The sequence below is a fragment of the Hyperolius riggenbachi genome, chromosome 7, assembly GCF_040937935.1.
Source record: "Hyperolius riggenbachi isolate aHypRig1 chromosome 7, aHypRig1.pri, whole genome shotgun sequence".
Classification (NCBI taxonomy): Eukaryota; Metazoa; Chordata; class Amphibia; order Anura; family Hyperoliidae; genus Hyperolius; species Hyperolius riggenbachi.
The window spans coordinates 116,682,217-116,696,958 of NC_090652.1; the positions used below are offsets into that span (position 1 = coordinate 116,682,217).

Here is a 14,742-nt window from a genome sequence, read left to right on the forward strand (position 1 = left end):
TCTAAGGTTTTATGGACTGATGAAATGAGTGAGTCTTGATGGGCCAGATGGATGGGCCCGTGGCTGGATTGGTAAAGGGCAGAGAGCTCCAGTCTGACTCAGACGCCAGCAAGGTGGAGGTGGAGTACTGGTTTGGGCTGGTATCATCAAAGATGAGCTTGTGGGGCCTTTTCGGGTTGAGGATGGAGTCAAGCTCAACTCCCAGTCCTACTGCCAGTTTCTGGAAGACACCTTCTTCAAGCAGTGGTACAGGAAGAAGTCTGCATCCTTCAAGAAAAACATCATTTTCATGCAGGACAATGCTCCATCACACTCATCCAAGTACTCCACAGCGTGGCTGGCAAGAAAGGGTATGAAAGAAAAAAAACTGACATGGCCTCCTTGTTCACCTGATTTGAACCCCATTGAGAACTTGTGGTCCTACATAAAATGTGAGATTTACAAGGAGGGAAAACAGTACACCTCTCTGAACAGTGTCTGGGAGGCTGTGGTTGCTGCTGCAGGCAATGTTAATGGTGAACAGATCAAAACACTGACAGAATCCATGGATGGCAGGCTTTTGAGTGTCCTTGCAAAGAAAGGTGGCTATATTGGTCACTGATTTGTTTTTGTTTTGTTTTTGAATGTCAGAAATGTATATTTGTGAATGTTGAGATGTTTATATTGGTTTCACTGGTAAAAATAAATAATTGAAATGGGTATATATTTGTTTTTTGTTAAGTTGCCTAATAATTATGCACAGTAATAGTCACCTGCACACACAGATCTCCCCCTAAAATAGCTAAAACTAAAAACTACTTTCAAAAATATTCAGCTTTGATATTAATGAGTTTTTTTGGGTTCATTGAGAACATGGTTGTTGTTCAATAATACAATTATTCCTCAAAAATACCATTTGCCTAATAATTCTGCACTCCCTGTATATCTGTGTTTATTATACCAGGTGTTACTCCCATATACAGGTGAAACTCGAAAAATTTTAATATTGTGCACCAGTTCATTTATTTCAGTAATTCAACTTAAATGGTGAAACTGATATATGCAATAGGCTCATTACATGCAAAGTGAAATATTTCAAACCTGTGTTATAATTTTAATGATAAAGGTTAACAGCTTATGAAAACCCCAAAATCTAAATCTCAGAAAATTAGAATAAAACAAAGATTTAAATTGAAAAACATCAGACCTTTGAAAAGTATGATCATGCAATCGGCCTGTGGGCAATGCGGAGGTGTTATGGAAGACCTGGATATGTCAATAGCGGCCTTCTGCTCTTCTGCATTGTTGGTCTCATGTCTCAATCTTTCTCTTGGCAATGCCCCATAGACAGGTCAGGTGAGATTGCTGGCCAATCAAGCAATGGTCATTGAACCAGGTTTTTGTACTTTGGGCAGTGTGGGCAAGGTGCCAATTAAAGTCAGTGAAGTCAGCACCTCCATTAAGCTTGTCTGCGGAAGGAAGCATGAAGTGCTTCAAATCTCCGGGTAGACGACTGTGTTGACTCTGGACTTAATGAAGCACAGCGGACCAACACCAGCAGATGACCTGGCCCCCCAAGTCAACACTTCTTAGGCCAGGTTCCATTTTTAAAATTCATGTTCCTCTTTATTTAAAAAAAAAATCCTCATATGTCAGTTTTCACATGCTCTGCTTACTAAAATCCGCACAAGATTGGGAATTTTAATGCAAATTAAAACTGCATGTTGTTTTGCCAAAAAGCTGAAGAACAGGGAAATTGTGGCCCGCCAGAAAGGGAAAATTACATTTATGTATGGGTATGATTTTGTGTTTGAGACTGTGTGAACCACAGTGGGACATTGCATTATAAAGTTGCACCACAACATTACAACTCAATGCAACAATAACGTGGCAAAGCAGAATAACGCTGCATTACCCTCGCATGAAGTGGTGCAGTGAAGCATACAGGCAATGAACAGTATGCTTTCCTGCAGCTGGTAATATTTGCGTTGAGAGGTAGCGCATTACAGCAGTGCGTTACCATAACACTACACGTTACAATGCAATGCTAATGTCGCACTGTGAACGCCACATAGCGTTTCAATTGCAGTGTGGTAAGCTGTATTATAAGACTTTATAACGCAGCTCTGCAACATCCCACTGTGAACCTAGCCTGAAACTTTCATTATACTCAAAATGTGTACTGGACACATTTTGGTAAATTACAGGCAAAAATTTCATGAAAATTGAACCACTTTTTGCACAGAAATTCAGCAGAAATTTAACGCCAGGGAGGTTAAAGCTACTGCCTAATGCAATAATCTATCAAGAAAGTTTGCTTAATTGATGTGTAAAGGAAAATGTCAAATAGAAATACCAGGTTCAGAGTTCCTAATTTTACCACCATGGTTTGCCATGTCATTTTTGTATATAAGGTGACATTACACTTTTAATGTATATCTGTAGACTGCGGGAGCTCAGTGAGGCGGAAGGAGGGCGCGCCATCGGAGCTGGGTTGGTCACATGATGTCTGCCATACTTGCCAGCAGACATTTGAGTCTGGAGCTGAGGGCACGCTCGCACGCATTGTATATGAAATGTCACTTTTCACCAACCTCAGATGTGTACAGCTCCCTATACCATTTGTCTTTGTGTAGAACCAATGACCTTGCTGTCTGCCCTTAACGTGTGCATGACCCCAGAAAGGCTTTCCTGTGACGGGTCACTGGTGACTTAACATGACAAGCGCTGCTGTATGTTCTCAATATGCAGTTCGGTTTTTACTGTAGATGCTTTTTTGTTGTTCACGTTGGCTTATGTGGTATTTCAGAGCTGTGGTGTGGAACCTTTGCGCTCTTGTGTTTCCATAGCTGTACTGGTGTGATGACAGCGGACTGTGGCGTGGCCTACAACTGCATCCTTCACTTGTACACGAAAAGAAGCATGACAGCAAATCTAAAACAGAAACAGGAAATAAAGACCAGACCAGATTTCTGTAGATGCTTTAAAAGTGCTGAGAAAATATTGGTTTCCTTGTAAACTGGAATGGAGAGGATCCACACTCGCCATAAAGCTATATTCGTTATTTACGAGCATGCCTTCGTGTGTTATTGTTGTAATCTTTACCTGGAAGTAATAGTTGATGTGACTTTTACATTTCACATGTGGATTTTTCCATTACTCTCAACTGTATGTTATTAACACAATTGTAAATTCTCACTCTAGCGGCTGTTTGTATAATAAGAAGCATATTCCGCATCCCTGCTAAACAGCCGCTGGGATAGGAGTAGAGCCAAGACAAACCATAACGCAGGACTCAAATTAATAGAAATATATTTATGTATGTTCAAGAAGTTCTAAGCTTGCAAGGACAGGGTATTTCCCCTATTGTTTCCAGTTTCTTCTGTACTTCATTAAATGACCATATACCAGTATTGGGGATGTTTTAAAGCCACACATCTATTTATATGTATCTCTTACTGTGTTGCTTGCTGTCCTGATTGAACCATGTGTTGAACTATATCTATGCTTCCCACTATTGTCTGTTTAGTACTCCACACAGCGCTATGGAAGATGTTGGCACTATATAAATAAATGATACAATAGAATCTCGTTTATATTAAACGCAGTCCTAAGGTGTAAGGTCTGCAAATGTTTCTGTATAAATATACAGTGTTTGTCCGATTCTGATATAGGAAACGCCTGATATAGTAAATAAATACACACACACACACCGGGGACCCGGCGGATCGGCGCGGACGGCGTCCTCCGTGCCTTAAAAGATGAGGCAAGTGATTAACCTTTTTTGCGCATTTCGCCTCGTAAGTCCTTTAAAGGGACACTGTAGGAGGGTGGGGGGGAAAATGAGTTGAACTTACCCGGGGCTTCTACAGTCCCCCACAGACATCCTGTGCCCGCGCAGCCACTCACCGATGCTCCAGCCCCGCCTCCGGTTCACTTCTATGATTTCAGACTTTAAAGTCTTAAAACCACTGCGCCTGCGTTGCGGTGTCCTCGATCCCGCTGATGTCACCAGCAGTGTATAGCACAAACCTAGTATGGTCTGTGTCTGCGCAGTATGCTCCTGGTGACAACAGCGGGATTCAGGACATGGCAACGCTGGCGCAGTGGTGTTCAGAATTTAAAGTCTGAAATCATAGAAGTGAACCGGAGGCGGGGCTGGAGCATCGGTGAGTGGCTGCGCAGGCACAGGATGTCTGCGGGGGACCGTTAGAAGCCCCGGGTAAGTTCAACTCATTTTCCCCCGACCCCCTACAGTGTCCCTTTAAAGAGTAACTGTTGGGCATAACATCAATAATCAATTCTTTATTATTATCTGGTAAACGAGTAATAATGGTGCTAATCAGGCAATCCAAAAGTTAAAATCGTTATTACTTTTCTTGTTGATAAATGATCATTCCCCAGTTTACCTGACTCTTATCTGGTACATTGCCGCACAACTCTGGTTCACTTTAAAGTAAACCTTAAGTTGGAGGCATGTGGAGGGTGACATTTTTTTTCCTTTTTAACAATGGAGATTGCCTGGCAGTCATGCTGATCCTCTACCTCTACTAGGTGGCCATACACTGGTCGATTTGCCATCAGATTAGACTAACAGATAGATCCCTCTCTGATCGAATCTGATCAGAGAGGGATCGTATGGCCACCTTTACTGCAAACAGATTGTGAATCGATTTCAGCCTGAAACCGATCACAATCTGTGGAGCTGCCGCTGCTGCCGCCGCCCAGCCGCTGCTACCTGTTCCGGCCGGCGCGAGTCCCCTGGTCCCCGCTGTCTTCTTCTCCGCTCTGGGCTCCAGACCGTTCCTGCAGCTACTGAACTTCTTGTCCAGGGGAAGTTTAAACAGTAGAGGGCACTCTACTGTTTAAACTTCCTGCCGGGACAGGAAGTTCAGTGTAGCTGCAGCCGGTCCGGAACCCAGCGCGGAAAGATAGCGGGGACCAGGGGACTCGCGCCGGCCGGAACAGGTAATCTATACCCGCTGTATTGCGTCGGTCGTCGGGCATTCGAATGCAGCTATCGACGCACTCGCGACCCGCTGGCGATCAAGAAAAATCTTCCGCACGGACGAATCGACGGGAACGATAGATTTCCGATGGAAATCGATCGTTCTGTCAGCGGTGTGCACGGCGATTTCACAGCCGATTCGATCACTGTGATCGAATCGGCCGTATATCGGCGGGAAAATCGTTAGGTGTATGAGCCCCTTTATACATTTAGCCATAGACCCTGAACAAGCATGTAGATCAGATATTTCTGACTGAAGTCTGACTGGATAATCCACATGCTTGTTTCAGGTCTGTGATTCACACACTACTGATGCCTAAAAGATTAGCAGGTCAGCCAGGAAACTGGTATTGTTTAAATGGAAATAAATATGGCAGCCTCCATATACCTCTCACTACAGGTTCCCTTTAATTGATTCTTATAGCTTTGTACTGAATAATAGAGCCATAGGCAGTGAGCAGTGATTGGTTGACATTCTAACACGTGTGGAGATCTGCGTTAATATCAAGCGTGCATGGCGGCATCCAGGTAAATGATCAATAGCTGTCGCAAATCAACGATTTACCTGGTAAGGGGCCACGTATGATTTATAGAAGTAAATTGTCATGTTAAGGATTATAGTGTGTATATATAACATTCTGTAAGTATTTTAGAATAAATCCAACAAAAATGACTACTAAAAGTCACATTTCCCCTTTTAAGATTAATTATACAGGCAGGCAGCTCTTCCATCCAGGCTCTTAGCTGAGACAAGCATTTGTATTTATAAACCTTTCTGTAACTAGAGTGTCACAAAGGTGATCAGTGCCTTCCTGACTGAAAACTCTGACCTCTGTAGGCACCCAAAGATTACTGTGAATATTTGACAGGACTGTGCTTTTCTCTGTCATTCCAGCTGTTTAGAGCTAGCAAAGGGGAGAAAACGTCACTCTAATAATAGAGCCATTAGAAGTGCTTGTTATCATGCAGTGTCCCAAAGGCAGATTCTTTCCTCTTCTGAAGGAAGGCAGCAGTGATGGACTACACTTGCACTGTTTCCTGTCTTGCAAGGAAATGATTGCTAATGCAGCTGTTTTGTTAATTAAGCACTGAAAGAAAAGTATCCTTGATGAAGCCGTTAAACCAAAACCTAACACAGTAAAGAGTGCAATGCTGCACAAGATTTGCGGATCTATTCAATACATGTCAGTTTAGTAGCTGCAGAATGACATACAGGCTGAGCTCTGCTTCCTAGGTCATTGCAGAGGTCACAGGGGTCACTGTGAATGATTTCCCGGTCATTAGGGAAGTGGGATGTCACAACAGCCCTCTGACCTGTGTGCGTACACCTGAAGGCAAATATCCTCTGCCAGGCCATGTACAGTCAGGCAGGAGAGCGGGATTTGTGGCAGCTCAGTTACCAAAACCAGAAGATCATCCCTGATACCAAAAGTAGCAGTGAATGCACATGGTGAAAGTACAGGGGACATGGTCCCTGTATGAAGCTGCCACATGTAGTAGCACAGCACATGGCTGCAGACTAGATAAGTCGTTTTGTGTGCATTTCGCAGCAGGAACCACAATACAATGGATCAGGAAAGCGGTGTCTCATGTTACCCACATGTTGCACCACATAGTCAATAAAATTTAGCCTCACTGTAATCATTAATGCGTGCGTGCATTACCATGCCACACTCCGTTTTACCGTAATGCATCTACCGCATTGTGGCGCATTGCAGTGCAGTAAGCCATGTTACAAAGCGTGACCATGGCCTTAAAAAAATAACTTGAATCCGAATGATATAGGATATGCGTACGAGCGAATTTGTCGCTGGGAGACTTGGGCGCAGGATACAGCTGGTATATGGCTTGTCCTGCTGCTGCACAAGTTCCTGGCAGCGTTAAATACTATTCCCCCTCCAGGTCCACGTGGATAGTGGGGGAATGATGTAATTCAGCTTCCAGCTATTGTAGGAGGCTGAATAAGTGTTTTCAAAGTAACTTCAGCTCAGTCTTCGGATGGCGCCAAAGTTACTGACTGTGCGCTGCTATAACCGTAATTCCTATTATGGTCTATGGTGGTGCCGGCTGCGCCCAAGTCTCCTGCGCTGCATTTGGAGTGTTCGTAGGATATTCCTGCTGCGCAAAACACTTTGAAAAATTAAACATAACCTGCCACAAGAAGATAACTTGTAATAATCTCACTCTCCACTCTGAAGTTACTATAACTCTGAAATCTTACCCACCCATTGTTTGTGCTTTTGCTTGCCTTACCTCCTTTTCCGCAAGACCAACACTCAAGCGCACATAAAAACCACATGCCCAGTGGGTCACTGAATGGACAGACACATGAACTTACCTGAGCCAGGGCTTTTATTTGTTGCTGTGTAATTAATTTCCCTCACATGCAGTTATAAGCTGGATAGTGAATCACCATTTCTCTCCTCACATTGGCAGCTGGTTAAGTGATGGAGCAGCGATGCTGTGGCGAATCTACTCTAATATAATGGCTGTATTGATTCCTTGCATTAGGAGATTAAAGGCCTAGTCTAGCCCAGCAACCACAAAAACAAAGCAAGAAAAAAATGTCTATTCTGCATCCTGATTGCAGAGATTCCTTCAGGTTTTAATCTAGGTTGGCTGTTAAGTAATACACGTTCAGTTAGTATTTTGTGCATGCTCCGCCCATTCATGCCCCCCCATCCTGGCCTGTTGGTCCTTTGATGTAATGGAAGGTCTCCTCAATGACCAATAGAGTAGTTTACTTTACATTCACAGAGGAACTTGAACCCAAGATTAAACTTCATCCCAATTAGTAGCCGATACCCCCTTTCCCATGAGACATCTTTACCTTTTCTCAAATAGATCACCAGGGACATTTGTATGAATGATATTGTGGTGAAACCCCTCCCAAAGTGTGATGTCAGGGCCATGGCAGTTTGCGGTCTGTGTACTTCTTTACATCGTGGGAAATAACAGCCATTTGCCAATGCAAGCCTTATCTCTCTCTGTGCATAGAACTCTCAGCAAAAATTCTGCAGAGACTAAAGATGTTGCCACTTATGATAAATATCAGGTTGGGGAAAGATTTTTTTACAATGAGTACATTTATAAATGAATACTGTAAAAAAAAAAAAAATAAGCAATTTTATTTATTTTACTTCAGTTCCTCTAACCAGCTATTACTTTTGGAGTATAGTTTTTTCTCTCTGATGTAGTCATATGCTCAGTTTCTGTTGTCTGGGTTCGCCTTTATGTCACCTTTACCGTTTGAAAGGATCGGGTTTCTCTGATGTTACCAGTTTTTATAGAGCGGATGAAGCGGTGCTAAAGTCTACTATAATTATATCATACTGAAGGATACCATTCTGGAATCTTTTTTTTCTTTTGATTTTACTTTTTGATGTAATTGATGAAACCTTGCATTGTTTTCACGGAACGTGCTAATAAACACCGTTCACTGATGTGCCATGCAGCCTTTTATGTTGTATATTTTCTGTACTTTATCTTCTTAATCTCCCTCTAACGCTCAATTATCTTCTTCTTTGAAAATGTTAGAATAACCATCCCCTTAAAAAGCCTTTATAAAAGCATGCCTTGTGTGCACATGTTCTTTACAGCCTGTATACCCTCTGCTGAGCCATAAACACGCTTGCCATAAAATCCCTCTTAAGTTAGGATATTTTTGGCACTTTGCAGTTTGCTTTATTTACATACATGTATTATGGCCCTTGTTGACTCTCTGCTCTTTTATGTGGATATTGCTGAAATTGTTGGGTTATTTGGCAGTATGGCTCATGTAAGATTGGAAACTTGTGCATTTTCTAAATACACATAAGGGTCTTATAGATATTATGTTTATTTCCTATGAATAGAAAAGGCTTGTGGTCTTCAAAAAAGTTAAAGGGAACTATGCAGCTTTTTTTCCCTGCAGTTTCTCCTAGTTTCTAATAGCTGTAGGAGCTGCCATGTTCCCCTCTCCCCTTCTAGCTGCCCTTATTTATACAGAGGGAAGGTGTGGAGATGGCATCTGTGACTCCTCTAAACTCTTTGAAGCACAGTGTCCTAGCCCCCCCCCCCCCAAATGCAAGCTTGTGTTTGCTCTCTGATAATGTGTGCAATAAAATATTTACAGCAGTCCTTAAAATTAAATGTACAAATTGAAGTTTGTTCAATTAATAATGAGCCACATTGTTACCATGGGTTTTTAATGAGCTATTCAGAGGCCCTGTGTGCTAAAAAATGGTGCTTGGTTAACGTTAATGTGCCCATACAACTGTCGATCTGCCACTAGGTCGACCATCAGATAGGATCACTCTCTGATTGAATCTGAATGGTCAACTGTCATGCTGGTGCATCTCCTTACCTCCTCCTGCGTTCGGCGTCTTTTTGAGTTGTCACCAGTGAGAGTCCGTACAATGGAAAACACGAACATGTACTGACCGCACTACAATACAGGCACTAGCGGTGACCATTTAAAAAGAGGAGGAGGAGGCGAGGAGTGGCACCAGAGTGATAGGTGAGCATGCAACACTAACCAGCAGCCCAGGGGGTACACATACACTTGGAGGGTGACTAGTCGGGGGTCTATTGGTCATTAGGAAATAAAACGCCACTACCACCGCGCACCGTCTAGCACTTTCAACTGAGATATGAATCCCTGATTGGTCCTTTTGGCTGGAAATGGATCAGATGCCCATTTGTGGCATTGATAGCTGCCAGATTCGATCGCTATGATTGAATTGGCCAGATATCGATGCTGAAAATAGAAAAAAAGTATGATCACGCTTACTGTATTTATACCTAATTGAGCTTAAAATGTATTAAAATTGCCTACTTGATCAAATTTCAAATAAACCAGTTTGTACAATATAAAGCTGCCCATAAGATCTACTGAGTCTAATAAAATTCTATTGATATGGTATTGTCAGTTGATATTATGATCAACCTATTGATATTGTGGTCTGAAATGCTGGTTCTTTGCAGGATTGGTCCGTGCGTGTGTGTTTGTCTGTACGTACATATAGATGGGGGGGGGGGGGGGGGGGGGGGTAGAGTGGTAGAACAGGTAAATTATTCCGATTTGATCTACCCTAACAAATCCAAGTGTATGGTCGGTATTCTGTGCTTCTTGGCATGTCAATTAGCATCACCTTCTATGAAAACCATGCAAAGCAGGGTGGCCGCACTCAAGACAGCACAAACGGCACAGGGAAATTTGGGAGCACCATTCTCCGCCATTGGCCGTAATGTTAATATACCTGCTATATTGGCACTTGGCCTCTTCTGAAGCAGGAGTTGCCCTTGTGGTGCATTAAAGGATACCCGAGGTGACATGACGAGATAGATATGTGTATGTACAGTGTCAGCACACAAATAACTATGCTGTGTTCCTTTCTTTTCTTTCTCTGCCTGAAAGAGTTAAACATCAGGTATGTAAGTGGTAGTTCCTGTCTGAGTCAGGGCTGGGTCAGACTACAGCGTGACCCTCACTGATAAGAAATTACAAATTTGAAACCCTTTCCTGGCAGAAAATGGCTTCTGAGAGCAGGAAAGGCTCAGTGTTCTCCCCAGGCTCTTTTAGCCGGGTGCTCCACCCGGCTAGTTATGGTGACCACCCGGCTCACCTCCTCCTATTCTGTAAGCAGAGTTGCACACATAAGCACCGGCCCTGCATTCTCTCAACTTGCCCCACCCGGCTACTATTTCATGCCACCCGGCTACTATTTCATGCCACCCGGCTACTATTTCATGCCACCCGGCTGGAAAAAAATTCTGGGGAGAACACTATGCTTCAAAAGGGTCAATAGTTCCAAGGTTCTCCCCAGAATTTTTTTTCCAGCCGGGTGGCATGAAAATGTAGCCTGGTGGGGTGAGATAAGAGAATGCAGGTCCAGTGCTTCTGTGCGCAACTCTGCTTACAGCATAGGAGGAGGTGAGCTGATAACAGCCAGGTGTTTACCAAAATTAGTCGGGTGGAGCACTCGGATAAAAGAGCCTGTGGAGAACACTGTAGTTCATAGATTTTAGCTCTGGCATACTTCAAAGAATGTCATTGAGCAAAAACAATAAAACAGTAAAAACAGTCATTTTTAGGAGAATAGATGCTATTGATTATTTTATTAGTTTATTTTCTCCTCAGGTATCCTTTAAGGCCTCACAGTTGGTGGTCCTACGATGCCACTTATCTTCTCACGTTAGCACTTTGCTCTTACTTTTTTCTGCTGCTATAGCACGGTGCACTTTGCACTGAAATTGGTTCACTCGTCTTCATTCTGTTTTCACCTGCGGGCGTTGGTCTTATCACTGATATTTGCTATGTAGATTCATTGTTTTGCAATTGTTTTGTTATCTATACCAGTTGCTTGTAACTTATTGAGCAATATTTATATACATATCTATCAAATCATTATTTATTATGCGCAACCTTTTTTTTCATAATATTTCATATTTTTGGTGAGGAGGATCTGTGTTTATGTACTATTTATTTGATTGTTGATGCCACCCTTATCACCACTTGGTGATTTTTAATTGATTTTATTCTGGATCATACTGTAATTTGTCAATAAAACTTTTGCATTCTAGACTTTGATCAGCGTGGTGCTATTTATAGGGTACTTTCTCTTCTCTCCAATACTGTTTGATATTGCCCTAAGGAAAACAAAAGTTTGCTTTCTTAAAACAAAAAAGTATTTGCGATAATTCAGGTTGAAGTGAGCTCCGAGATGTCTCCCAGAGCATCACTGCTGAATATATGCAAATTAACCATTGTTGACCTTAAAAGCTAAACACACCTCCAGATCCCCTGGAATGCAATGATGTGTCCGCTTGTTAATTTGTACAGAGCCATAATAATCCAAAATGCATACAGACTGTTTCGAATTGGTTGATCCTCAGTGCATGGCATGGATTCATTTGGCTCTATGGAGTAGGGCTTAAAACACTCAGAGGTACAAACTAACCAGCAAGTTCATGGCGACCCAGAACTCATTGGAGTGTATAAGGGGCTACAATGCTCCTAAAAGTCCCTTTACTAAAATGCTATTGAAAACAAAAGTTTGCTTTCTTAAAACAGAAAGAATTTGTGATAATTCAGGTTGGAGTGAGCTCCGAGATGTCTCCCAGTGCATCACTGCTGAATATATGCAAATCAACCATTGCACCCTTAGAAGCTAAACACACCTCCAGAACCGCTGGAATGCAATGATGTGTCAGATTGTTAATTTGTACAGAGCCATAATAATCCAACATGCACACTCTGTATATAAATTTCCTTATGTATTAAATTATAGATATGGTGCAGGTCCAATTCTTTTGTTTCCTAGCAATTTGGCCGTCATCAAAAGACCGACCCCAAATTAGTATAAAAACAGAGTAATTTGGCCAAATTATGTCTTACCCCTGAATCTACAGCAGCCTGGAAGGGGGAATAGTAATTAACGCCGCCGGGAATTTTGCAGAGTGAGCAGATTTTCGTCTTTGCCCTGTGCCTGCATTTCCCGGTGCCTTAACCTCCCTGGCGGTGCATTTGTGTCTGGAATTATGAGTCAAAAGCGGTACATTTTTTTTCTAGAATTTTTCGGCCTCCAATTCTTAAATCATAATTTACCAAAATATGACAGAATAAAAGCCTCGTAGACATTCTGCATATAAATAAAAGACTAGAACACAAATTTTGTGAATTAATTACATTTATGAAGACACTTAAAGAGACACTGAAGCGAAAAAAAAATTATGATATTATGATCTGTATGTGTAGGTACAGCTAAGAAATAAAACATTAAAGCTACATACACATGAGGCACGGAGACAAGTAACAGTTGAAAGTCTCCAGCAACGACAGTTGTATACAAGCAACGATTGTATACACGCGGCAACAACCTGTCTGCAACCTAGCGGAAACTGTTGCTCAGCAACTTCTGTCGCAGGTTCAATGAACTGTCGGACTCACAAGAGTTGCTAGAGACTAGCATACACACGACCGCACCGACTTGAGACTAGGGACGGTTGCTGCAACAGCTGGTGCCGGGGATTGAACAAGTCAATCGCCTGGAGACAGCTCTGACTAGCAACAGTTGCTTGCGCGCGCCTCATACACATGGAGGACCTGTTGCCGCAACATGCGCGCGCCATGTGTTTCCAGCAACAGTTGTAGCCCGTGTGTATGGGCCTTAAGATCAGATACATCAGTCTAATTGTTTCCAGTACAGGAAGAGTTAAGAAACTCAAGTTGTTATCTCTATGCAAAAAAGCCATTAAGCTCTACAACTTTCAAAGTCGTGGAGAGGGCTGTCTTCTGACTTTTATTATCTCAAGTGTTTTCTTTTGTTCTGCCAGAGGAGAGGTCATTAGTTCACAGACTGCTCTGATTTTTGAATGCTGAATGTTGTGTAATCTGCACATATTAGAGAATGATGCAATGTAAGAAAAAACACTATATACCTGAAAATAAAAATATGAGAATATTTTCTTTGCTGCTAATCTTCTAGTAATTCTTCATAGTACACAACCAATTCATTATATCATGTATTTTTTTTCGCTTCAGTGTCTTTAAAAATGTTGAAACTGTACAAATAAGAGAGTAGTCAAAATCAGGGCAGAGATTGATGCAGGTGGCAGGCAGAAAGTAGTCAAAATCAGGGCAAAAATCGGTAACAGTAAGACAGAAGCACTTAGCTCAGAAGCAGTTGGGAACAAATGGCTATATTGTTACTATCCTGTGCTTTCAAATAAGCTTTTCTGCCATCTCTCCCATGGCAGTCAGGTGACGCAGGGGAGAGATCAAATTACAACTTGTGATAAGAGACAAATGAGGCTAAACTCTCTCTATATATACATGTACATACAAACATGTACGTACATACATAGATGCATGTATGTACATACATACATACGTACATACACATACGTACGTACATACATACATACATACATACATACACACGTACGTACATACATACATACATACATACACGTACATACATACATATACACGTACATACATACATATACACGTACATACATATACACGTACATACATAAACACGTACATACATATACACGTACATACATATACACGTACATACATATACACGTACATACGTACATACATATACATACACATACGTACGTACGTACGTACGTACGTACGTACGTACGTACGTACGTACGTACGTACGTACGTACATACACGTACATACATACACACGTACACACATACATACGTACATACATACATACATGCACGTACGTACATACATGCACGTACGTACATACATACATGCACGTACGTACATACATGCACGTACGTACATACATGCACGTACGTACATACATACATGCACGTACGTACATACATGCACGTACGTACATACATGCACGTACGTACATACATGCACGTACGTACATACATGCACGTACGTACATACATGCACGTACGTACATACATGCACGTACGTACATACATGCACGTACGTACATACATGCACGTACGTACGTGCATGCATGTACATGCATGTCCAAGCATGTATGTATGTATGTATGTATGTATGTAGATAGATAGACACAGTGTAATATTACAGACACGGGGCGACATTCCTTTACTTACGGACCTGGACATCTTCAGGTCCACCTTAAAATTTAGCCCGCCCCCGTCGCGTGACGTCACAACGCCCGCCGCGCACTGATTGGTCCTGCTGGCAGCGCTGATCGCGCGCGGGACCCAGGTAATCACAACAGGAGTCAGATTGTTCACAGCCCGACCTGGGCACGGGCTT

At 42.2% G+C, this 14,742-nt stretch overlaps 1 protein-coding gene across 2 annotated transcripts in view; it reads left to right on the top strand.

The window, feature by feature from the left end:
• Positions 1-14,742, top strand: part of CYTH3 (cytohesin 3) — a 207,332-nt gene that overhangs the window by 15,132 nt on the left and 177,458 nt on the right. The window contains exon 1 of one of the 2 annotated variants that reach the window (XM_068244559.1): positions 1,528-1,577. The exons of the other annotated variant lie outside the window; for it this stretch is intronic. Coding sequence (XP_068100660.1) covers positions 1,541-1,577 — 37 coding nt within the window. The 5' untranslated portion in view covers positions 1,528-1,540. Of the gene's footprint in view, positions 1-1,527; positions 1,578-14,742 lie in introns of those variants that run through there. 2 annotated transcript variants of the gene reach the window in all.